Here is a 24,953-nt window from a genome sequence, read left to right as displayed (position 1 = left end):
GCCTGAGCTGTCATGTCGGTGGTTTTACAAATTCATGCTGTCCTTCTTCAGTGACAATCATGCGCTTGGCCTCATGCTATGATGCTCCTTCACAGGTTTACATCTACGAGAGCAAACCGGAAATAGAACATCACCATGTAATGTGCAATAACTGAGAAAAAAAATGGAGTTAGACATTATCTCCGGATTGTTCAGCCCTAGTTAGCAAGGTAGCTAGCATCTCAGTGGAAAGAGATTGCATCTGTTAACAATGGCTTCTACTATCTGTTGAAACTGTGTGGGAATTACATTTCTTTCCCACTTCTACTTGTGGCTACGATTAAAAAAAGCTAACTCTTCTGTTTCTGCTAACAGTAAAATCGCCTGTTTGTACTTTGATGATGATTTTGCGTTTTCTTGTAGGCCTTTTGCTGTTTCAACTTTGAGACGAGCAGAATTTATTGTGCAAGAATCTTGCAGTTACCACTTGTGGCCAAGGGGGCACTGTTGCTACAGTTTGGCAAAAACGACTTACTGTTGCTTTAAATATTTTGCCTGCAAATCCAGACTTACGAGGAAGAAGCTGAGGGGTTTTCTTTTCCAAATTCAATTAATAACAATAAGCGACATGATTAAAACCCTCACAGACACTTTCTTTTAATAAAGCAGGAAGAACAAATGCATAATTTCCCAATGAAAAGGGGTGACTTTTGCACATCTTTACTTGATTAATACACGAGCACTGACAAAAGCTTTCACATTTACTACTTACAGAGTACGTTTCAAAGTCACAGCTGCTGCCAAGAAATAAATAATAAATCGCTATAGTCTCCAACTAACTCCAAAGTTCCACCTACACAAACGTCTTCACAGTTACATGTCACTCACACATCATCCCATGCTGAATCTGCAGTTATGCTTGCTCTAAAAAAATAAACCCACACCAATGGATCTGCAAAAAAAAAAGAAAGAAGCACAACACACCTTGAAGGAGCTTATTTCTATTCATCAGTGCATCACAGCATTTTTTTTAAAGTCTTTGAGCCTCGTTTTTTGAGGTTCTGCAGAAGTGTCTGCAAGTATAGAGACTGCATATGTGGTTTTCTCATTTTAGGATCATCAGGTTTTCTGTTTATCGTCCACCAAAACTCCAAAGTAAAACATTCTACAGAAACATCTCATGAAGCTACATGTAAAAAGGCTACATCTCCACCAGGAACTGTCTCAGGTTTTCTATCTTACATCCACTCCCATCCAGTAGCACAGTAAAACCCTCCATTCTGTAGTCCATAGCTGCTGGCAGTCTCTCACCGTCTCTTTGGCCTAATAGCTGGCAGACGAAGTTCAGAACAAGCTTCTAAAGAAGCTCTTCACCAATATCGTCCTCTGCACAGATCTACATGCTCTTCTACTCTTTTTGTTGGGGAGCATCTGGGCTCCTTTCCCTCTCGTGCTGCCTCTATACGAGCCGGCTGTAAATCCACAAACTCGTGCAGCTGGATCTATTTCCAGCCCATGCAGTGCACAATTTAGATTTCTTTTGTCGAAGAGAGAAAAACACCAACTTCTCTTTTTCTAAAGCGAGCACAAAGCAGCACCTTTAAACCCTTTATCTCTCTCTACAGAGACAGGCAGCGGAGTCATGGCACACCTTGTGGAATATTGTGACAAGGGCAGGTGCCAACTGGTAATTTGCAAACCACTGATTTTACACATCTTACTTCCTCGTGACAGCTCTCCAATTTCTTGACTGTGGCAGAAATGCTCTGCATATGCACAGAGTGTGGTATCAGCGCTTGAAATATCATTCGCTTTAGGACAGGATTTATAATACCATTCCTGACATACTATTATAGGGCTGCTCCTGTTAAGATAGTCTATAAAAATGACATTTTTTGGGCCCATAGCACAAATATATTCACTTTACCATCACATTAGATGCACAAACCTGTCAATTTATCACAATTTTGAAGCTTAATCTTCATAATTACCGACATTTTGGCTTAAAAAAACACAAAAAAATGAAGATAGTTTAACATTTCTTATACCTCAAATGTTATATTTGAGGCATAACATTGTTATACCTCAAATATTTGCCTCTGTCACCTCATGAATACAGTAATTAAAGGACAATGTGAATTCACTGCAGAGATATTTGAATATGTAAAGCACCAGTAGGGCAAGTTTCACATAAAAAATGCACTTTTCTTCTTCTTCTTTTTTTCTTTTTAGAGGACAACTGGTGTTTATTGCAACTCCTAAAGGAATAAAACTGTAATGTGAGCTGAACCCAATTTTTCGTTATAAGTCAAACACAAATCATGATAATGTATGCCAACTTGAGCAGAATGAATATATTACAAGAGACAACAGAGCAGGTGCGGGGATGGCTTTTTCAGAACTAACAGCTTAATGGAAAAAATAAAATAAAAGAAGGAAAAAATTCCAACCAGTGCGCAGCAGGTGACTCGGGTTCCCATTAGTTGAGCATCATAAGATTCATAATAAAACAACACGCAAGGAAATGTATGATAAAAGCTCACAGACAAACATTTAACCTTAAAATTGTGTAATGAAAACGCAAATTACTGCTACTTAAATAGGCCCCGATTGCATTCTGCATGAATCACGACTTAGAATTTGCAAGTTGGTATTTTTATGCAAAGCGCAGGACGACATCTGCATAAAGAAAAGAGAGGGGGAAAAATGTCCTCGGTGGATCATGAAGCCCCTTAAAAAATGCTGCTGCTGCTGTGCAAACTTACATCGATGGTTGCGACGCTTCCTCTTGTACATGGTCATAATGTATGGGTCCAGCTTTGCGCTCTTTTTGCGGACACTTACAGGCGACAGGGAGCGTCAAAAAAAACCTCCGGCGTGCTGCTGAGACTTTCTGACTGGGAATAAATTAGACCCTCAGACGGAGAATTGGAGGCACTTCTTGAGAGAGGACCGTACCAAAGCTAGAGTCTGGAGAGGGGGGTGCATGGGGGGGCAGTCTCGTCCAAACGCAGCAGCAGCAGGAGCAGAGCCAATCACAATGCGAGGAAATTAGGCGGAAACAACCGGAGAATAGAAGGAAAATAAATATAAATTCATCAGAAAAAAGCGTGGAGGCTAATTCTGATCATATCTACCTTCCTTTTTGTTTGGACTCACCCCAGCAAGCATGGGATGTTCACACAACATCACCTGCAAGTTCTCATAATGTTTAAAAAAAAAAATAAAGGATGTTTGAAGGGTGTTCCTCATTTCAAAATAAAGAAGTTAAAAGCCAGTTAAGACATGATATAAAATTGGAATCGAAACACAAAGCTCTATTGAAATGCTTTTGCTCATTTGTGAAAAGTATTTCAGAATAAAAGAGGATTTTTAAAAAACATTTTTTCCATCAGTGTTGAAACCAAACAAGCAGGAAATATTCCCACAACATTGGTTAATATTATATACAAGTTCTCATAATGTTTTAAAGAAACTAATAATCAAAGGATGTTTAGAGGTTGTTCCTAATTTCAAAATGAAGAGGTTGAAAGTCAGTTAAGACAAAATGCTTAATTGGATTTTTTTTTATTGTTAATGTATCCAGCTTTGCTTTATTGAAATGTTTTTATTCATCTATGAACAATATTTCAAAATAAGAGGATTTTTCAACATTTGTCCTTCAGTGTTGATACCCAACAAGCAGGAAATGGTCCCACAACATTGGTTAATATTACATACAAGTTCCAATTATGATTTCAAGAAAACATTTTAAATTTCAAAGGACATTTCTCGCTTCAGCTCATGTTCCTATGAGGTTAAAAGATAGATCATGTTTGAAAGATATCAGAATATAGTAGAAAAGACAAACATTTGTGCACCAACATTTAAAAAATGCTTTTAAGATGCTATTACGGTCTTAAATGTTTTCTTTTTATTGTGTTTATCTTTCTTTGTTTCTTTCTTTTTTATAGAACGCCCCTGTAATGTGATGCATTAACAATGATGGAACATTTTTCCTGCAATATCCAGAAGATGCTTGTGTTGATGTTTTTAACATCGTAGAACATTCTTCCATAAAATGTTGCCCAGATGTTACATATAAAAGAAGAACTCTCTCAGACAAACATTCAGAAAATGTTAACAAGGTGTTCTCAAGGTCTTTGAGGATTTCTTAATTTTCTTTCCTTTCTTTTCTTTTTTAATGGAACATTGCTGTATTGTGATATATTACCAAGAGTAGAGCATTTTGCCATCAATATTCTGAGGATGCTTTAAAAATGTTACAGCTATTAAGAGTACACATTACAGAACATTCGACCAGAAAATGTCTCACAAGTCAACATTTACAAGCCAAAACCTGAATGTTTTTAAAAATTCTATTCTTTCATAGCTGCATACACATCATTATCAGCCAATTATGTGTCTGTTTATTGGAAAAGAATATTCATTAAATACAAAAAGAGCCTCTTTCAAGAGGAACCTCTTCAGACAGTCGGTCCCGGAGAGCATCAAAGGGTTTTCAGGTTGTTGATGAGCAGATTCAGACTATTGATCTCCACTTTTGTAGAAGCTGACCTGCTTTGATAGCACTGGGTTGGTGATGGGTTTTTGTGATACTAAAGAGAAATACGACACAAATCTGCAGGATAACGGTGCAGTGCTTTCTGGAGGATGTGTGCTGGATACAGATAACAGGTGGGAAATGTATTAGTGGTTAAATATCGCAAATTTGTACCATAAGAATAACAATATATAGCAGGAATTTGAGCATTTTTACAACATGGCAAGGTTTAAAATCAGCTACAACTAACAAAGATTTTTATTAATCTGTTGATTATTTTATCCAATAATCAATTAGATGTCCTTAAACCTCTTGTTTTGTCCACCAGGATTAAATAAACCAGATAATATTTCAGTTAAAAGGTTGGAACCAAAGGATTTGGAATTGTTTTTTCTTTTACAAAAAGTACTCAAATTAATTAATTGATTATCAGAATAATTGACAATTAATCGTTGCAGGTCTGTTAAAGGGTGAATTTGCTTAATTTAAGTCTAATAAAACTAAGATTGAATGTAATGTCTAGTAAGTATATTATTTGCTCTGTTAGCTGGATGTATTAGCATGCAAACATTTCCTAATTAGCAGCGAATACTAAATACAGCTGTTTCTTTACAACATTATGTCATATAACAAAGTTTGGGACACATTCAGATGTTGACCTAATAATGGTTCCACCTGGGGGGGATAAGAACACGTGTACCAAATGTCATTGCAAACTGTTGGCCAGTTGACATTATTTTCTCAAAAAAAACAGAAATGTCACCCCAATAGTGGCACTGCAGGGTAAAGTTAGTTGACCACTAGTACGGTTCATCCTCTGGGGCACCATATGTGCACATTTTCAATCCATAGATATTTCATTCTGGACCAAACTGGTGAAGTGAGCTGATTAACAGCATGCTAGAATACAAAATGAGTTGGCACCGTGTCCTCCAAGAGTATTTTTCTCGCTTACTATTCTTCAGAAACGCTTCAAATTTATTTAGACTTCCTGCTGGGAATCATTTAATTGGCATTCATTCACAGTAGGTGCCATTTCCAACTCTGAAAAAAAGACCAAAACGCTCCTGTGTGTGACCTTCATCGTGACAAACGCCTCCTCATTCAAGCACTGAAACATCCGTTTTAAACCACAAGAAGGTGTTTCCTCTCAGCAGCTAACCAGAACTCTTCGCTGTAATGCTCCATCTGATTATTTTTCCTCTTTTTGGTGCGCATACAGTGACACTGGCATAAAAATAATATTCCACTCTCTCTGCAACCTCTGGGCATACTTGAGAAAAGGTGCATCTCATCTTACTTGCAAAGGGGATCGTGTTGCTAAGGAGACAAGGATATGGAAGCAGGATGGATGTTGATTTTGTGCGATTTATTCCACTATATTACATTATTGTTGTGTGGGTTGAATAACAACTCCTTTTCTGTCTTTTTTTTTGGCCCGAGATGAATTGTGCGGTGGAAACAAACAACTCCGGAAGCCGAGTGCATTGGAAGTAGCAGGGATTCAATCAATACCGGCCTCCACCGAAACCGCTGCTGCTCTCACATGCTACAGAATGACAAATGGTCTTCTTTATAGTTTTACTTTTAAAACTTGGGAAAGATGGAATTCCTCAAAGTGAATTTCTTCTTGTGTGTGAAAATGGCCAAATCGAATAAATCAATACAGAGGAGAGGATTACGGATTCAAGCGCAGGGCTGTAGGTCAAAGTCATTCGTTGAAAACAGAAACCTCTAGCGGTGTGGAAACTTTCTCACATTGTGCTCATTGCATTTTAAAGAGTGTTTTTGTGGATGAAAACAAGCACCAAAGAGGGTTATAAGCGCGCTACGTTGAATAGCAACCAGGGATGAGGCAAAAGTGTACAAGAAAGTGTAGCAGGGACATCTGCTGTTCATGATGGATTAATACAACAAACAGCCAGAATACAATAGGAACCATGTGGCAGAAAATCACCACAATCGATACTTTTTAGTCTGTATTCATGTCATTTTCACATTGAATCACTCTAGATCACTCATTTGATATTTATTTTTAGCTTTTTGATAAAAATCTATTATAATATTTAAGAAATATGTTTGTTTTAAATTAAATTCTCACATGTAAAACAGGCTTTTACAGTGGTTTGGTTAGTGGAAAGAGCATAACTTGTTTTCTCATGTTTCCAGCTGGATTATTGCTGTCATTAAAATAAAAAAAAGAAAAGAAATTATGCTAATCACAAAGCTAGTTCCCTAATTTAGTACATTTTGTAAATATTTTATTAAAGATAGGTTATATTTAAGAAATATGCACATTTTAAATGAAATTTTCATATGTAAAAGAGGCTTTTGCAGCTATTTGGTGAATAAAAAAAGGCCAAACTCCATTTGTCATTATGTTTCCAGTTGGATTCTTGAAGCCAGTTTGATTAAAAATCGATTTAACAAAGCTAGATCACTTATCTATTACATACTTTTATACTTTTCATGAAAAAGTAGATTATTATATTTACAAAGCAGGTGTATTTTACTTTAAATTCCCATATGTAAAACAGGTTTTTGCAGCCATTTGGTTAGTAAAAAAAAAAAAAGGGCATAACTCCATTTCTCAGGATGTTTCCAGATCGATTCTTGCAGTCAGGTTGGTAAAAAGATATATGAAATTCTAAGTAACCACGCTCATTCCTTCATTTAATACATATGCTTTTGCATTTAGCATTTTTATTAAAAATATGTTATCATATTTAGGAAATATGTATATTTTGAATGAAATTAGCATAAATAAAACTGGATTTTGCAGCTATTTGGTAAGTGGAAAGGTCATTCATTCGTTTCTCAGGGTGTCTGCAGCTTGATTGTTCCGTTTAAGTTGGGAAAACGAGGGTTTATACTGATTAACAAGGCTGGATGTCTTGAAGCAAACTAATACAATTACCTTCCAGCTAATTTCTTTGGTTCTACGGCATATTTTGGTCCCTAAAAGTCATTTTCAAAAGGACACAGTGGAGCATTTAGCAGCTAAAGAATCAGATGCTTCTTGCAGATTAAAACCTTCACTAGAGAACCGAATATTGGACTTACATTCATCTCATGACCAGAAACATGACTGCAAATGGATACTAATGACGGTTTGCTGCTTGCAATAAGTTTGTGCTATTCGGGGTAATTGGTTAAACCTTGATTTTGGATCCAAGCATTGCACTGTTCCCAATATTTTTTGTTTAAGAAAGGACAAAAACCTCCATATTCGCATCTTCCCAGAGGGCCACAGTGCTGCCAAACCTCCACGGTGATCCATCTCTGCTGATATTAAATCACAGCCACTGTTATTTCCCTTGCCATGCTGCACCGAGGGGCTGATTAAAAAAAAACACTTAAACTAATTCCATAACAGGTGGGGGAAGTTTTTCTGGGGGAAGACTGATACAATTACCAGCAACTGAGACCTGAGATGTGGCAAGAAGAATGCATCATGCATTACCCCCTTTATAAGACACAAAGAGCTCCGTTGCATATGTACATGCATCAAGCTAATCTAAAGTGCTCTGCATTCTCTGCCAAATCTCGACTGGCATTTGAAACACACAGCCTGTTAACAAATGACCCTCATTTATGGCTGAGATGGAGGGAGGCGGAGGACGCCCAGGGGGGAGATTTTCTACATGATGGATATAAATCTGCTCAAGCCATCACATCTCATTGGCCCATGACTTACAGCCCCTCTTAGCTCATTAGACAGCCACTGCTTTTGGCACTGAGTAATTGCAAACGTATCTAGTGTGTCAACTGCTGCAACTGCTTGGCCGTCTATGACAGCAAATTATGTCTGTGTGCTAATACTGAGCTTACAGTGTGTTACTATGCTAACACTACTACGGTTAGCTTGTCTGTGAAGCATTTGGTAACATGGATTTTTACGGAAAGTTGCAAAAATAAAGATTATAATCAGTATTAGTCCAATGTCAGGTGTAGCTAATGGATGAATGTGTGATTATTATTACTGCAAAGCCTGAACAGCTCATTTGTTTGGATTTTGTCCAGTTCAGGAAACCCGTGTCAAGCTTAAGGCCCTGCAAAATACAAAGAAAAACAAGAATACACACCAATAACAGCACAGATAAACTCCCTCAGGCTGTTTTTTTTTTTGTACGTTCATGATGAAATGACACATTTTTGCCTTGCTAAGAGTGTTGCTTTGTATACATTTCGAGACTTCCTCACTTTCCTTCTGCAAATTCGCGCATACAGATTAGCCTCCTTTACTCAAAGGGCCACTGTGCTCAGAGGGGGATTTTAAATACGCGAGGATTAATACAGAATTATTGGCAGCGAGATATCCTTAGCGAAACTGATAGCACAAGCTTTTGCAAGGAGAAAGCAGGCATCCGATGACGCACGTGTTGCACAAAGTTACTCTGTTTTAAAACCTCTGCAAGCAAAAGAAAACTACAGGAAACGTCTCAGCTGGTTTTCAACGAGAGCGTCTCTTTGCTTCAAGTGCCAAAATCTGGGAAGGAAAATTGCACACTCTAGTGGAGAGCAAACAGCACGACGACTGGATGGTTGCAGAATTAAAAGGGACATCTACCTCTGAGCTAAAAATACATGTCGTCTCCGTATTGTGTGTGCCTTTGTGTGTCTTCTGTGGCTCGACATCAGACAGACAGACCGCAGTAACGATATCATACAGACAACTGCAAACAGATCTGATGAGAGCAGCCGTGGTGATTTCACATGCATGAGTGCAAGTTTTCCTATCCGGCTGATTAAACCCTGCATTTAAATAAAGCTGCCTCGGATGCTGCGTCTCACAGTAATTAGCGTCAGTGGGCCCACTCGGAGAATTTGTTGCTGAATGTTTTGCTGTAATTTTCAATTTGAGGAGATATCTGTCTACGCTGCTGTCTGAAATCAAAGGACTGGTATGACATAAATTCTGGGGGAGGATTTAGCTTTGTTATAATTTGCTTTGTGTTTTTATTTTCAAGGAATCATGAATTATTCATTTATGGGTGCATTGTTCTTTCCTCCTGAACGGTCAGCGGATTCTATCTCATCACGCTCTGAACATATGAATTTATAACTTTGCAGTCTGAGGAGATAATTGTCTGGGTCTAAAGTCACACCATGAATAGTGCAGTTTAAAATCTGTGCAGATTTTGAAGTTTATTTTGGGCACAACGCCATTTTTATCCATCCATTTACAATTTTTCCTTTCAATTTCGCATCATGAGATTAGAATCTGGGAAAAACGTGGCTGCTGGGTTGATTCAGAAATTTCATAAATTGGTGGAGTCCCCGGCTAGAGACACATCTTTGAACTTGCTGTTTGAAGACAGTTGGATCAGATCACACAAAAATCAAAAGCATGTAGAAACGCATTTAGAGAAAAACCCGAAGGCCTCTTGCTGTGAGGTCACACCAGCGTCTGACAGATCAATATCTCAAAAATAAGACACGAAAATGATCCCATGAAACCAGTTTGCTGCTAAATGTTTTCGAAAATATCATCTGCAGTGACATCTTTTTAATGAGCTGATCTGTCCTTGACCAAGCCTCTGAATTCCAAAATTCGATACCTTTTTTTGTTTGAAATTGAGGGATTATTTTTAAAAGCTTTTCTCCAGCAAAAGCGTTTCACTGTACCTTCATTTAATCAAACATAGATTAATCTTTTCATACACTACACATGATTTACATTTATCTAGCCCGCATCCTCTCAAGTAAAACCATATTTGCTTTTCATTTAGACTCTCATCTGCATTATCCCCTTTCTTTCTGCCTCCTTCCTTCCTCCTATTTCCATCACTCACTCAGTTTTGTCTTTTCTTCTGCTTCTCTTTCTCTCTCCATCTGTCAGGGTCAGCAGAGTGCAAAGAATCACATTAAGAAGTATTCAAATGTTGAACTAGTCGCAATTGGTATTCATACAAGCATTAAAGGCTGCCAAATCTAATTCGGCTCTGACGCTATCGGTGCCACGGCCGCTCACCCAGCCAGCGGAGATAATACAAACCACACAGGGTGTCGAGGGTTAGAAAAATCCAATACACAGACAATAACGTCTCCTGGATGTAATGGAGCCACAGCTGACTGAACCGGTGCCCACTGAACGATTTTAACCAAAGAGGGAGAAGAGGAGGAAGCTGATGGATTTCACCTCATTTTTTATTCTACCTGCTGCATCTGAGATTAACAAGGCCGTAAATTCTTTGACATGAGTTGCAAAGTGGCACTTGCAAAGAATGGAGCGATTAATGTCCCAGGGATGATGAATGGCAGATTGTCAGGTTTGCTTTTTAGTAGAGATCTTCACGAGACAAAGAGGACTTCAGAAGTATTGTTCTGACTGCTAGATTAAAGATCTACATCTGTGACGACTCAGAAGGCTGAATGTTAACACCATTGTTCACGCATCCGTTGTCACTCACAAGATCTGCTTTAAATAATCTAACAAGACAGTTTCAGTGCAAAAAAACATGTCGACTGCAAACTGCAAGCACACAGCAGCAAACAGCAGATTTTTGGACTTTTCAAGACTTTTTCTCACCAAAAATTGCACATTTCATCCATCAAAATGTATCCACAGGTTTGTAAATAGGCAACACTTCTGCAAAACAGCTGACTTTTACAGCTACAATACTAAACTGCATGTAATCAGAATAAAAATATTTCACAATTCAATATTCAATATTTTCGTAACAGGGACATAATTGCAATTAAAAACTTTTCTTTTGTCAGCGTACATGTACCAAGTACAGTATATTAACCACGTACAAAGAGAAACCGCCACAAGAATTCAAATACGGTTAATTTTTTGTTGTTGTTCTTTCTCTTTTGTACATGAGATGTAGTTTGATTACTGAGAAAAAAGTTAATCTGTAGCTGATCTGCTCAAGCATCTTCTGGTGTCTCTTAATAGAAGAGAAGGAAATCACACAAACAATTAAAATAAAAATCAGCTATGATTGCATAGAACCCTTTCTTTTTTAAAAAATAAAGTATGAAATCACTGGTGATATTTGCATTTGAAAAAACGTTTTTGGCTTTTCTTTTGAATTACTTTTACTAAAAACATGGGAATGATTTCACCCGCATCGAGATGAAAAGCAGTGACTAAATTATGTCAGTTATACAGCAATTACTATTTCAAAGTTTGCCAGGGCTAGCTAGCTAGCATTAGCTACCATAAGGAGAACAGCTATGATTTAAGTTTTCCTTTATGGCCTAAGAGTTTAACATTTTACTTGTCTGATGTTTTTACATTGTTCTGAGATTAGAAAGTTTTATTGTAACCTAATTATAACTTTCAAATCAACTTTTAACTCTGAAACAGGCTTTTGAATAGCTCCAACATCAATCTCTCAAATATCCTTAGGGTAATTAAATCTGATCCTTCAACAGCACTAATAGAAGAGTTAAGAGTCTTGAGTTTCCAATAACTCTTAAAACTCTGACCTTTCTATGACAGAAACACTGAAACACATGTATCTCTGTCACAAAACATAATCACGCATTTTGGTTCTTTCGTGAATGCATTGTAGATCTTGTTGGAAATACAATAAGAGCCACTGGAAACTCAAGGCTGTCATGATATACGTGGTCTTCTTATGTGTACGTACACGTTTGTTCACTACTGTATGAGTGTTTATTAGTGTATTTGTTGACAAATACAACCAGTCCTGTGAGAGCTCATTAGTGGATGACAATAGAGTTAAACTGCTTTAAGTGTAGAAAGTGACAAATAATACTAGTCAATAAACATCTGTGTACATCTACACTATTAACCATTTAATAACCCTTTATATACTGATAAAACAGTAAATAGAGGATCCTAAAAAAAAGGGCTTAGCTGCAAAATTATAACTTATTTGGTATAAACAAGAGAGAAGCATACAGTTACCACTGTACACACCTTGACATACAAAAATACACTTTTGATTAGCTAACGTTTTTTTAAATGCTGCCTGGAACTCATAATGCCATCACAGAAATACAAAAATTTAAACATGAATAGATGTGACATAAGCAATTAGTCTCCAAGCTATACTCTAACTGATTGTATTACACATTTAAATGAAATTCTATGTACTTACTAGTTGGCAGCAACACTCGGTCCCTTCAGCAGGCTTTTAATCTAATGTGCGTCAAATCTAAATCCAGTTTCGCACGTGATTTCTGAAAGCCCACTAATGAGCACATTAAGCCTGTATTCTGTAACTACTTTCCTTTCACAAAAAGGCAGCTTATAAAATTGAAACAATGAATTCATTTAGTAAATGGGCATTTAAAGGGGAAAAGCTGAAAGATGGGCAACATTTAATAGTGTACATAAATGTGTGGCAGGTGTTTGCTTCTTAATGGATGTGAGGAACTCGTGGTAATAGCTGCTGGGAGCCACAGTGTGGTGCTCAGTGACCACACAGTGAAAACGTTCCAGACACCTCCTCCTGTTTCCAAGCTCTCCATGTACTCCACATATGAGCAGATGAGACTGACGCTGTCTTGACCCATCATTTCCAGCTAAATTAACACTTGATGAATTTCCCCTTTTGTTGTAACAAGTGCTCGTCTCGGCCCGAGACTCAAATTTCGACTGACAGCACGGCTCCCACAACTCAGAGTAATGAAGGCAGCCCATCTCCCCGTGTTAGATGAGGAGCATAAATACAGACACAGCTCATTAATAATTCTGTCACACAGGTAGGCTAGAGAGAAAACGGGGACACACTTTACAGCCGCAGTTCCAGAAATGATCAGCTGCAAGGGCCCACTTAGATAATGTTTGCATTCTGTTCCCTTAAAACTAAGAGGCTTAGGTCCTTAACACGAATATATTAGACAAAGCTTCTGCACAGGAATCCTGCTTTTAGTGACTCTTATCTGTCCATCATGCATTATATATAAATTCTACTCATCTTGTTTAAGCATCCTGTGCATAATCTCCTTTCACCATATATTACATTCGCGTTCTTATATAATCAGTAGTTTTTCAACTTGTTTGCCACTTCTTCCTCGTCCAGCATTGCTACAGGCTACTAATGACGTGTGAACAAACTACAAGGAGTTGTCAAGGTCAGGATCACTCTTCAAACCAGCTGCTATCTACTGAAAACAGCCCCCATCCCCACCCCCAGCCCCCATGCGTGCAAAGCTTGCGTTTGTCAATTTCTCCTCAGAGACGCAGCGCAAACATCTGTGCGTTCTGCTTCCTCTCCCTCAGCAGATGCAAGTCCGGTCATCTTGTCAGTGTGTGCCTATTAATAAGTACGTCTTGCGTTGCAAAATACCCAACTCTTAGCGAGTTTCAGTGAGCGAGCAGGCAGTTCTTAATCAAATCTACCGCGATTATGCAAAATATTCTAGACACTTTTCCCACAAAGAGGTCAATTCAGGTAGAAGTCATTATCCCTCAACTGATTTCCTTAATTAAATCCATACCAGCCGCAAAGGAGGAGCAGAGGCTGATAAAGGAGAAGGAGCTGAGTTTGAGAAAAGACTTTCAAGCTTCTGAGATAAGTAAGATTGTGCAAAAAAAAAAGGGCTGCAAAAAAAAAAAAAATCACTATGATGTGCCAGATGTTTGACTTAATCACTGTATGTCCAATTAGACACATGCTTTTGAGTGGATCCTTTGTCAGGAGCAAATCTGTGCACCCCTCAGTTGCGGATTAATCCCTGGAGCTGCTCCCCTGCTCCCCAAAATAGCACAGGCTCGAGGTCTAAGAAGGCCAAGTGGCCAGTTTTGTCATGCACCACTGCTCTAAACATCGCTTCAAGTACCTTGGGATGGTTATGGCCTGACTGTACGCTGTGACTGGATGGTGTCAGAGAGGTTACTCCAGCTAATGCAAAGTGTTGACTGCAATAAAACTCGAGGTAGTTGACCGTCTTCGTGCTCGGAGTGACCTTTACCGGACAGTGGAGCCCCAGAGCTGGGTCTTCCAGCTGCGAGCGAGGATTCCACTCTAACAACTGGACGCCATGAGTCACAAACCCCTCAGCTTTTGCAGCGTAATTAGGATGAAGGAAAGGAAGGGTGGAAGCCGCTGCCGTGAGGGAGCGGCGAGATGGAGGAGGGAACAAATGAAGTCAAAATAAGGAAATGCGAGGAGTTGGGGTGGGGGGAGTAAACACACACGAGAGAGCAAGATATTGCTCGGAGCGAGGTTATGGGCCGTTTTTTTAATGTTATTTTGTTTGCACTGTCCATCTTCATTCAGGAGGCAAAGTCACCCAGCGAGTCTGTCACAGTGATTCTTAAATCAAGCACCAAGCAGGGGGAGTCAGAGAGGTTACGCTGCAAGCTCGGGTCCACAGAAAACGCTCCAGGGTCGCAGTAATTATCACTGCATGTGTAATCACAAGTCACGAACCATTACTCACACAATACGTCACCTTTTATCGCCCGGGTTTCTCTTTTGTTGCTCAGCCCGAGGTGCACGGCGACAATTGCGGCATGAATTAAGAGACAGACATGACTGACTGGATCAATTATTATGAAGTGTTAAAGGGCAGATTTTCCATTCCGAGGGTCTGTGGCGGGGAAAAGTCGGCCTGTTTAGCGCCGCAGTGGACTCTTAAAGCAAGACTGCACACCTGCCACAAACACACTGCTTTCTTATTGAAGTATTATCTCCCAGCATGCACAAGCAGAGCATCTGTAAGAACACTAATCCCGCACAAAAAGCTCATTATTCTTGATACACATTGCCAGCACTCTTACAGATAAAGTCAGCCTCTTCAGCTAATGTGCTTATGCCAAATATGTTATCTAATCACAAGCAACACGCATGCCGACTGTATGATATTTTATTCAGTGAAAGCCCAGCGCTCAGTTTCATCCAGTGATTCACTCACTCAAACCCGTCCCGCTTGCATCAAGCATGCCCCGAATGTGAACCTAAACTCTCAACAGTCCACAGTCCTCTTTGATTATGCAGGGAGAACAATTATCCAACTCTGTTCTTCTTCATTGGTCCAAAGCTGCTCCCACTTGCTGTCTCCCCTCTCTCTCTTTATCAGTCGATGGATGTAATATTAATGAACACATCCAGGATGCTTGTTAGGCTCCAAGTAAATCCTGTTTCTCACTGTCCACGCTGCTCATTTCCGACTGGGTCCCCCCATAGGGCTACTTACTAACTAACTGCTATCAGCTGGAAGGTGGAACATGAGCTTCAGGGATCTTCAGTGAGCTAAAGGAATGAAGTGAAGCTTCAGAATCTGAGCTGGAAGATATGCAGACTGGAATGAAAATTGATGTGTCCTCTACTGACTCACGTCAACATCGACTTCAGACTTCCCCTCAATGCCAGTGTTCATTCATTGATGATGGTTGTACTTTCTCGTTGGTGTTTTTTCTGTTCTTTTTCTCCGTCCTTATTACTCCACTGAAGCCCCAAATCCCACCAGTGGGCTTGAAAGACATGCTGTTTATTTTTTCATCTATTTTTTATATTCAATTTATGAGAGCCAGAAACTGTAAAAACAAAAAGAATTGTTGCTTTTTCAACTTTCCAGCAACTACTCACCTATGATACACAGTTCTTTTAGGTAACTTAACATTAAATATTCACAACAGTGATATTAGATCAAAATTAATTTATCAGATTTTGTAAGAAACTGAAAATTCCCTTAGTGACTCAGCTGCCACCAACTGTCACATGACAAAAACTTCTTGGCTGAACTGGAGTTTGTGTACAGTTCCATACATAGGAAAATGTATAATGTATGTTTTTTTATGTTTCAGATACCCTAGAAGATGTGTTTGACGCTGTCTTCGGGGGGCACTTGGAGGCCATGGTGTATCAGGTGATGATACGAGACATAAAGCATCTCAAGGAACATATCACCAACGTCATTACAAGCAGAACTTCAGCTGTGCTCATGCAAGTTCATCAGCAGTGGGAAAACACGTATTAATATGTGTTTTCAAAACAATGGTAAGCATATACTAGAGCACATTACATATATAAAAATGGTTATCCAACATAAAATGCTTATTTTTCCTATGCATGGAAACTTATGGCCCACTCTGTATATGCAGATCAGAAAGGAGACAAGTATAGGAATTAAGAAATCAGCCATCACAGACCACTGCAGAAGACAAAATCATGTTATGGACTGGGACGGGGGGAGGATTATCACTTCGGAGACTAATAAGCAGAGACGATGGATCAGGGAAGCCATTGAGATCAGGAAGCGGGCGGGCCACACCATGAACCGGGACGAGGGGGCCTACATCCTCTCGTACACTTGGGACACCATCCTCCGGAGACCACCGGACGGCGGGAGGCGTGGTCAGTTTTTACAGATTTTGACAGATCTGTCAAGCTGACCTCGTGATAAAAAGGACACGTCACCAAACGTCACATGACGCTCTGAGGAAGACAGCAGGAGCTGTCGAAACATGTCAGCAAGGTAACAAACTTTTCTGAATTGTCGGTTTAAAGAAGTTAACAGTTTCATATAGTATATATCGACAAAATGAACTTAATACAACTAAGTATAGGAACACATGTACAAACGTAAGTAGTAACGTATTTATCACATGTAGATGGCAACACCTGTTGACACTTGGAAAAATGTTGCATATGTAAATGAAAAGTCTTTAAAAATGGTTTTAAAATACATTTTTGAGTTCTCTCTACTTCTACTCATTGTTGTGCTGTTTCTATAGAAGTGCAGGGCTTTATATTGAAGTGGCAAATGAGCCATCAGTGAGTAAAAATATAAAAGGAACAACCAACCAACCAACCAGCCAAGCAACCAAGCGACCAGACAAAAAAACCCAAGCGACCAACCAAACAAGCAAGCAAGCAAGCAAGCAAGCAAGCAAGCACAAAACCCAGAAACTGATTGGGATTCAGAGAGTTTAAAACATATAACAACATATTTCATAGCTTTTTTTTATGGCACTGGCTCTTTTATGCATCAAAAAACTTCAAAAATGAAGGAAGAGATTGCAAAGCTAACAAGACGACATGGTCATCAATATCCCCCGCCACATGTGATGTCTATGAGTCTATATCCAAAATAGTGATCAAGGGCCATAACTCTGTTAAATATTATCGCACAGGTCTCATTTTCGAACTTGATCAAGGTGTCCATGGTGTGAAGCTACACACTAAATTTCGTAATCCTAGCTGTAACAGTTTCCGAGAAAAGCTGTCCCCTTCATGTCGGACGGAAGCACGGACGGACAGACGGAGGCCAAACCTATATCCCCCTTTTCCATTTCGTGAAGGCGGGGGATAATAAAAACAAAACAAAATAAAATATAGATTCTGTGCATTTTTAGATAATTGATACATATTCTACAGTCAGCATTGTACTAGGCTGGTGGTTTACCTTACTTCATGCGCTTTAATGAACTGGCTTGTCTACGTGGGTCATAGCAACACTCACATCGGCAAATTTTGGTCCTAAGCTTTCTGACGGACTCTTGAAACTTTCTGTCTGATATCTGAGATCCTGTCTCAAAATGTGATCCACATTTGATTCACAAGAAAAAAACACTCTGTCACAATGATTACCTTTCATATGTAACAGCCCAAAATTGTCCACTGTACTCCAAATATTCTAAAATACCAATATATCACCTGAATTTGGCCAGCTATGCAACCAACCAAGCAACCAAGCAACCAACCAACCAACCCCAGAAACTGTTTGGGGTTCAGAGAGTACAAACATCATGACATATTTCATATTTTGTATGTTATATGAGCTATGCATAAACAAATATACATTACTTTAACTTGTGAAAAAGTCAATCACATGCAAAGAAACATTCCATATGATGTTCTATGTGTTTATTGTTTTATATTTTGTGAAAAAAAGTTATATAATGTACAACCAGAACTATCACAATCAAAGTACGGACACCTGCAGACAACACATGTAGAAACACTGAAATATCTTAGTGCCTGACTTGCACATATGAACACACACCTGCCCACACACAAACATGCACACGAAGCTTCCTGGAGCCCACTGAGCCCTGCGCTGCGACTCTGACGCACAGCTCAGTGCTTCTCTGCCTTCTGAACCCAGGTTTCTAATCAGAGAATTAGCTGCAGTTTCCCCTGCCAAAATCCACACAGTAATCCATCTCACTTTGTCCACACTGTGGCTCAAGCCCCACTAAAGCATTTGTCAGTATGTATGAAAGAGAGAAAGGGATAGACAGAGAGACAGAAAGAGATCCTGGCAGCTGGGGGAAATGTGGTTTCCTGGCTTCTTGGGTGGCTTTAATAAAGCCTATTAAGTGCACAATGACAAAACTTCAAATTTCTTCCATATTGTTTCCACAAAAGAAACACGTTCTTATACGCCGCATACATTATGGCTGAGATAAATCCTTGACTTCACCATATTGTTGCCGTTATTATAGGACTGCCAGTCTGTTTGCTGCTCTGTACCTGCTGTTATGGATGCTTTTGTCGAGCGCTGGGTCAGGCTAACTGTGCATTCAATGTCCGGCCCAGTCTCTCAGAGCGTGATTAATGAGGGAGGAGACGGACGGCTAGGGTGCATTCTAATCACCCGCAAGGACAACGAAAGATATGGAAAGGAAGACAGAGAGGGACCGAGTGAAGAGAGGAAAGAAACAGATTATGTATTGATATTACAATTTGTGCCGAGTGTTTTGCTCACATTAAAACGCAGCACAAACCTGAATTCACCCACACATACAGACGCACACATGCTCAGACACACTGAATATTCTTACAGCCTCCGAAGCGAACACAGGGACATGAAAGACACAGAGAGGGCCTTATGGGGTTAGCTTTGGCAAGGCTTAGTCCAGTGGATCAGGAGGAATTGGCCCATCTCGTTGCATACTGCCAATGCCCAAAGGGCCTCTCGCTCATGCTTCTAAACCTGGCTCTCAAAATAAAGTTAGTGAACTGTGCAGTTATTGTAGACATAGTTGGAATTATCTATGCTAATTTCAAAGCGAGAGGGAGCCCGTGAATACTAATAGTGAATGATGGAAAGAATTACAGCAGCCAGGTGGAGAAGACGCAGGAGGATCGGTTTGGATAGACATTAAAGAAACCCCCCCATCCACCCCTCCCACCTCCTGGATATTCACTTACAATGTTAAGCCTGGGATATTGGCTGCATTCAAGGAGTCGCGCGTAGTTTGGATGGGAGCGTTGCAATTTGCTTTTCATTTACGAGTTCCCTTCTTTTTCCAGATTGCCTTTGAACCTCTCTCGCTAAATGGAGAACCGCGAGAAAAGCTTTTGCACTTTGCACGCATTTCGATGCATATAGGCTGGAAATAATCTGACGGGTTCATTTCATGTCACAATGTGTGAGACGGGCATAATGGAGTCGTACTCGCAGTCTAAGTCAGACCGTGTTGTATCAGTGTTTAGGCTGTGTGATGAATGAGTGCTGCTCTTTAGTGCTACAAAGTAAATAGGGGAAAACAAGACTGAGTTAGCAAACACACAAGCTGTCCTATCAGCCTGCAGGCATGCTAATATGCTTGTATTGACGATGTTGACATGCTAATGTTCATTATCTTCTGATTGTCTTTGTTTAGTGTATTATCATGGCAAAACACTATCATTTAAAAGTTTGGAGTCACCAAGGCAATTTCATGCTTTCCATGAAAATTTACACATTTATTCTGTGCTAACATAATTAGAGGAGAGTTTTCTATCATCAGTTAGCCTTTCAACACCATTAGCTAACACAATGTAGCATTAGAACACAGGAGTGATGGTTGCTGAAAATGTTCCTCTGTACCCTTCGTAGATATTCCATTAAAATCAGCCGTTTCCAGCTAGAATAGTCATTTATCACATTGTCTAGACAGTATTTCTGATTAATTTATGCTATCTTGATTGAAAAAACTGTTTTTCTTTCAAAAATAAGGACGTTTCTAAGTGACCCCGAATTTTAAATGGTAGCGTAAATCTTAATGTTTTAAGTTAATTCGCACTAATTACATAGTAAAGATAAGGCTGCTGGAAATATAGATAAGCATGTACCACTTTTTTTTTATATATATTATGATACCACAAGAGAAATCAGGTGTTACTCAAAATAATAAGATGCATACATCTGTGCAAAATTTCATGGCAACTGATCTAAATCAAAAAGCTGAATAGATTGACCAACTTTGCCACCTTCCAGGCTTCTCTGCTCATATTATACATTCTCTTAGTTCTTGTCTTTGACAATGTGCCCAAAGCTAAACAAGCTCTGGATATAGCGCTGGCTCTTTTATGCATCCAAGAACTTCAAAAATTGAGGAAGAGATTGGAAAGCTTGGAAAACAGGCAACATAAAATGCAGATTTTGTGCATTTGAGATAATTGGTGCATTTTTAACGTCAGCACTATGCTAGACCACTAGTTTACCTTACATCATGCACTTTAAGGAGTTTGTTTGTCTATGTGGGTCACAGCACACACATAAACAGATGTTGGTCCTGAGTTTTTAAACTTCCCGTCTTATGTCTGAGATATTGCATCATAGTATGATCCCTCTTTGATTTGCAAGAAAAATATTCAGTCCGTCACAATGACCAACTTTCATATGCAGCAACTCAAAATCGCCCACTGTACATCAGATATTCTAAAAGACCAATACATCACTGTATTTGCACAGTTTTCTGTAAGAGTAAGAAAATATATAAACTCTCAGGTCAAAATGCATCCAGAAAAACAACAAATGCCTCCAGAGGGTTTCTTTGTGGCCACACTTTAAGCACTACTCTCTGCACATTCTCCTTCTCCCAGTATAGTTTACTTTCTGTGTCCTGTGCTGCTTGCTATGCATCATGTTGGCCCAAAATGACGATTGATTGCAGTGCCACTGCCTTTGTAATCCGCTTAGGATGGATTTTGCATCTAAATCACTTTATTATTTATGTGCCTAACTCTTGCCAATGCCATTTGGAGGCAGTATGATTGGTGATCCATCACACATTATCCTTCACTGTGGTCATTAATATTGTAATGGGATGGACCTTCACCATGAAACTTCCAGGTGGAAGAGAATGCAGATCTCTTCAGGGAGGGTCAGGCTACTCAAATAGGAGTCAACAGAAGAAAGATTATCAGGTGTACTCGCTACCAGACAGACTCTCCAGAGATGTTGTTAGTTTTGCCCTCTCTCTGCTATCAGCCTCTCTCTGACATTCTACTTCTCTCCTCTGCTCCCAGTTTGCACAGCAGCTAGTATCTTCATACATGGCCTCTCGTCGAAAAACATAGGCTGTTGTTCTTTCATTGTCCTTTTCCATCAGGGCCTTCAATCACCACCTGCCAATCATGTGCATCTGTTGCCTCCAGGCAGACAAACACGAGCCCACTGTGCCACATCAGGACATAGTTGAAACAAGCACCTCTGCAGAGGAGAGAAACAAATATATAAAGAAGAAAGCAGATCTGCATAGTACCATGTAAGGGCAAAAGTGATATGCACCGCAAAGATTGGATGTGAATCATCAAAGGAGTCTTACGACGATCAACTTTTCATAAAGTCTCTGAAGTTTCAAAAGCCTGGGTTTGATTTTAACTGACTGCAGTGAATGTTAAAAACAGCATATGGGTTATATACTGTCAGTGTGCTGTATAGATATGGGAATTCAGCCTCCACATGGTGCAAACTGCAGGGGAGCAGAAGGTAACCGATCTCTTTAAAGCTCCCTTGAAAAACACGATTTGGAAAAATTTTGGAGGTACTAAAAAATAAGGGGTTTTTTTTTTTTGCCATGCATTTCTTATTTCCTGCATCTTTATCTTCATGAAGACTCATGCGTAAAATTGGGCTGTTATTGATGTATGATTCATGCATGGGAGTGATTCATCACTAATTCACTTTAAAAAGATACAGCCGTGTGTGCGTGCTACTCTTTCCATCGTCATCTGAGCATGGCAGCCGATATCAAAAGGCATTCTTTGTTTTATTGGCCAGATACAACATCTTTAAAGGACTTCTCTTCTTTGCCTTTGCCTAACAGAAAATAAAACAATTGTTGTACATATTTTCTATCTTGCAGCAGCAGCGTGTTACTATTAATATTGAAACAAACAATGTCTCTCCTTGCCACGATCCACGTCATTGTTGGTGCTGAAAGATGCACAGTAGTGGCTACCTCTCGCCATCCTGTTCTTATTATTCACATACATATTAATAAGAAGAATGCTAAATAATAGCTAAATGAAGCGCTTGCGAATGCTGTATCTGTCATTTCTGACCAAGCCATCATGAAAAAACAGTGAGCTTCCTGCAAGGTACATTTGGCATCTACAGGATCTGGAGGCTCAAGGAAAAGCTGGGACATCTGAGGGCAAAAAAATCTGTCACTCATTGTCCCCATTGCAGGCCCGCTGGGTCCACTGAAGAGCGAGGTTATAGAGGTACAGCGCATAGATCTCAGCGGATGAAGCAGGGAACTGCTTGAATGCATTTGAGGTTCATGCATGCCAGCAATCATCATGTCAGTGTGTCACAAGGAATTCCCCCAGTTAGCTTGTAGCCAGAGGGAAGGTAACGTACAACAGCGGAGTGAGACGGAGAGATATATCTGAACTTAATGCGCCTTGTGCCACAATGGAGCAGGTGATCTAAGACGCAACTCATTCTAATGTGGCTGTAAGTGACTTTTATTGACGTTGTAGACACATTTAAAACTACAGTAGTTTGAGGGGAAAAGAAGCAGAGTGAAGTTTTGTGTGTTTCAGCACCATTTAGAGAGAGACTCAGTTATTGTGCGTCACCTTGGGAAAGTAACACATAGGTGCACTTGCAAGTGCTGTAATCAAACGCTAACAACAGTTGAAATGACTTTTTGTAATGTGAAGAGGCCACTAATATTGACATCCCCACAGCTAATTATCACTTTACTCTGCAGTTTCACCACAGAGTGCTTTAGCACCTTTTAACTCTTTATTTATTTTACTCATTAAGGGCCCACAACTAGTTTTTCCCAATATCTGCACTTCTTAGCAACAGGAGGTCACTTGGTAAAGTATTTGTGTCAGTATTTGGTAAAAGCCACTATAAACTACCCATTGACCACCAAAAAACACAGTTAGCAGCTGGCTGGTGAAACAGCATGGGAGAAGTCTGCCACTAGTGAGCTACACAATCCCCTCAGGAGCAAGTAGAGAGCAAAAACGGAGCAAAAAGAGAAATGACTCTTGGACATAAATGTATAAGGTGAGCAACAATAACGTGTATTAATACTTCACGAAAAAAAATACACTTTATTACTTTGCAGTGATGACTGAGAAACTAGATTGGTTTTAGTGTTTTAGCATCACAGAGACAAAAACAAAGAAATCTGTTTACTCTGAGATGGACAATTATGCACATACTAAAGCCAGTTTTTCAAATTTGTTGCCTGCTTTTGCTTTGTTAGTTTAAGCTATTATGTCATCATACAATTCACACAGAAATGGAAAACATAATTACAGTCACCAACATTGAAAGTAATTTTCAATATTATTGACATGCCTCCAGAAAAACCTAGAGTCTCCAGTCTGTGGAGAAGAACACTGCATGGTAAAACGCTCCATTCAGTCAACAATTGTATTGTGGAAAAACTGCTATAACTCTTATGATCTTAAAAGTCACCTTGATGGCTACTGGCAAGTTTTATTCTATTGCAATATAAGAGAAAAGCAGAATTTATTTGCATCTTTCAACAGAAGCTATTTGTAGTATGATTGTGAAACTGCTTTTTCATTGGCTCATTTCAAATGGTCTGACAGGTTTAACATATGGAATTTTCCATCCATGTGAGAAACTCTACTTCTATATTCCATACATTTACAAATGAGCTGGTTAAGACTGGAAATCTATTCCTCATAAGAGACTGAGGTCTCCATTTCTGACCCTACTTATGCAACACACGCTACAATTACTCAGAGCAGCGGTAAACTTTACCCTGATTTTTTTCCCTCTGAAAAATGAGCAAACACAAGCAATTGATTATGCATATATGATTAACCTATGAGGTTACAACTGAGAATGTTTTCATCATCATTTGATTGCACATGTAGGTTCATTTCAGAGATCTATCCACCAATAATTACTTTTAAATTAACTGGAACGCTGATAGACGTGTGTATGTCAAATAAAAATGCTTAATTTTTTGAGAGTTTGGTATCAACTGACACTATTATTCCACATAGGAATAATCTATTTGGGCAAATGAGACATTTCCATGAGAACAATAAAATACATAATATAAAGACAAACATTTTGCTTTTTCATAAAGTCTCTACTTTTCATTAGGACCAAAATATGCACTTCTATACAGGTTTCTGTACTTACTTCTATATTGCTAAGTATCGAATGTTTCAACACCACAGACAGAGAGACAACAAAGGGCAAATCCTTCACATCTGCTCTCACTCAATATTCAACATCTGCGCTCATGTGAAGTGCTTTTTGAGAAATTTCTTCATGGTCG

The 24,953-nt window shown here is 39.2% G+C and overlaps 1 protein-coding gene across 6 annotated transcripts in view; it reads right to left on the bottom strand.

Annotated features, from left to right (window-relative positions):
- The window catches only part of LOC110965782 (RNA-binding Raly-like protein), a 114,239-nt gene that overhangs the window by 36,626 nt on the left and 52,660 nt on the right, over positions 1-24,953 (bottom strand). The window contains exon 1 of one of the 6 annotated variants that reach the window (XM_022214936.2): positions 2,745-2,929. The exons of the other annotated variants lie outside the window; for them this stretch is intronic. Within the exon in view, the coding sequence (XP_022070628.1) occupies positions 2,745-2,781 (37 nt within the window). The 5' untranslated portion in view covers positions 2,782-2,929. Of the gene's footprint in view, positions 1-2,744; positions 2,930-24,953 lie in introns of those variants that run through there. 6 annotated transcript variants of the gene reach the window in all.

The sequence above is a fragment of the Acanthochromis polyacanthus genome, chromosome 20 (assembly GCF_021347895.1).
Source record: "Acanthochromis polyacanthus isolate Apoly-LR-REF ecotype Palm Island chromosome 20, KAUST_Apoly_ChrSc, whole genome shotgun sequence".
In the NCBI taxonomy this organism is placed as follows: Eukaryota; Metazoa; Chordata; class Actinopteri; family Pomacentridae; genus Acanthochromis; species Acanthochromis polyacanthus.
Note: the sequence above shows the minus strand (reverse complement) of the source record. Positions and strands in the feature narration are given on the sequence as shown.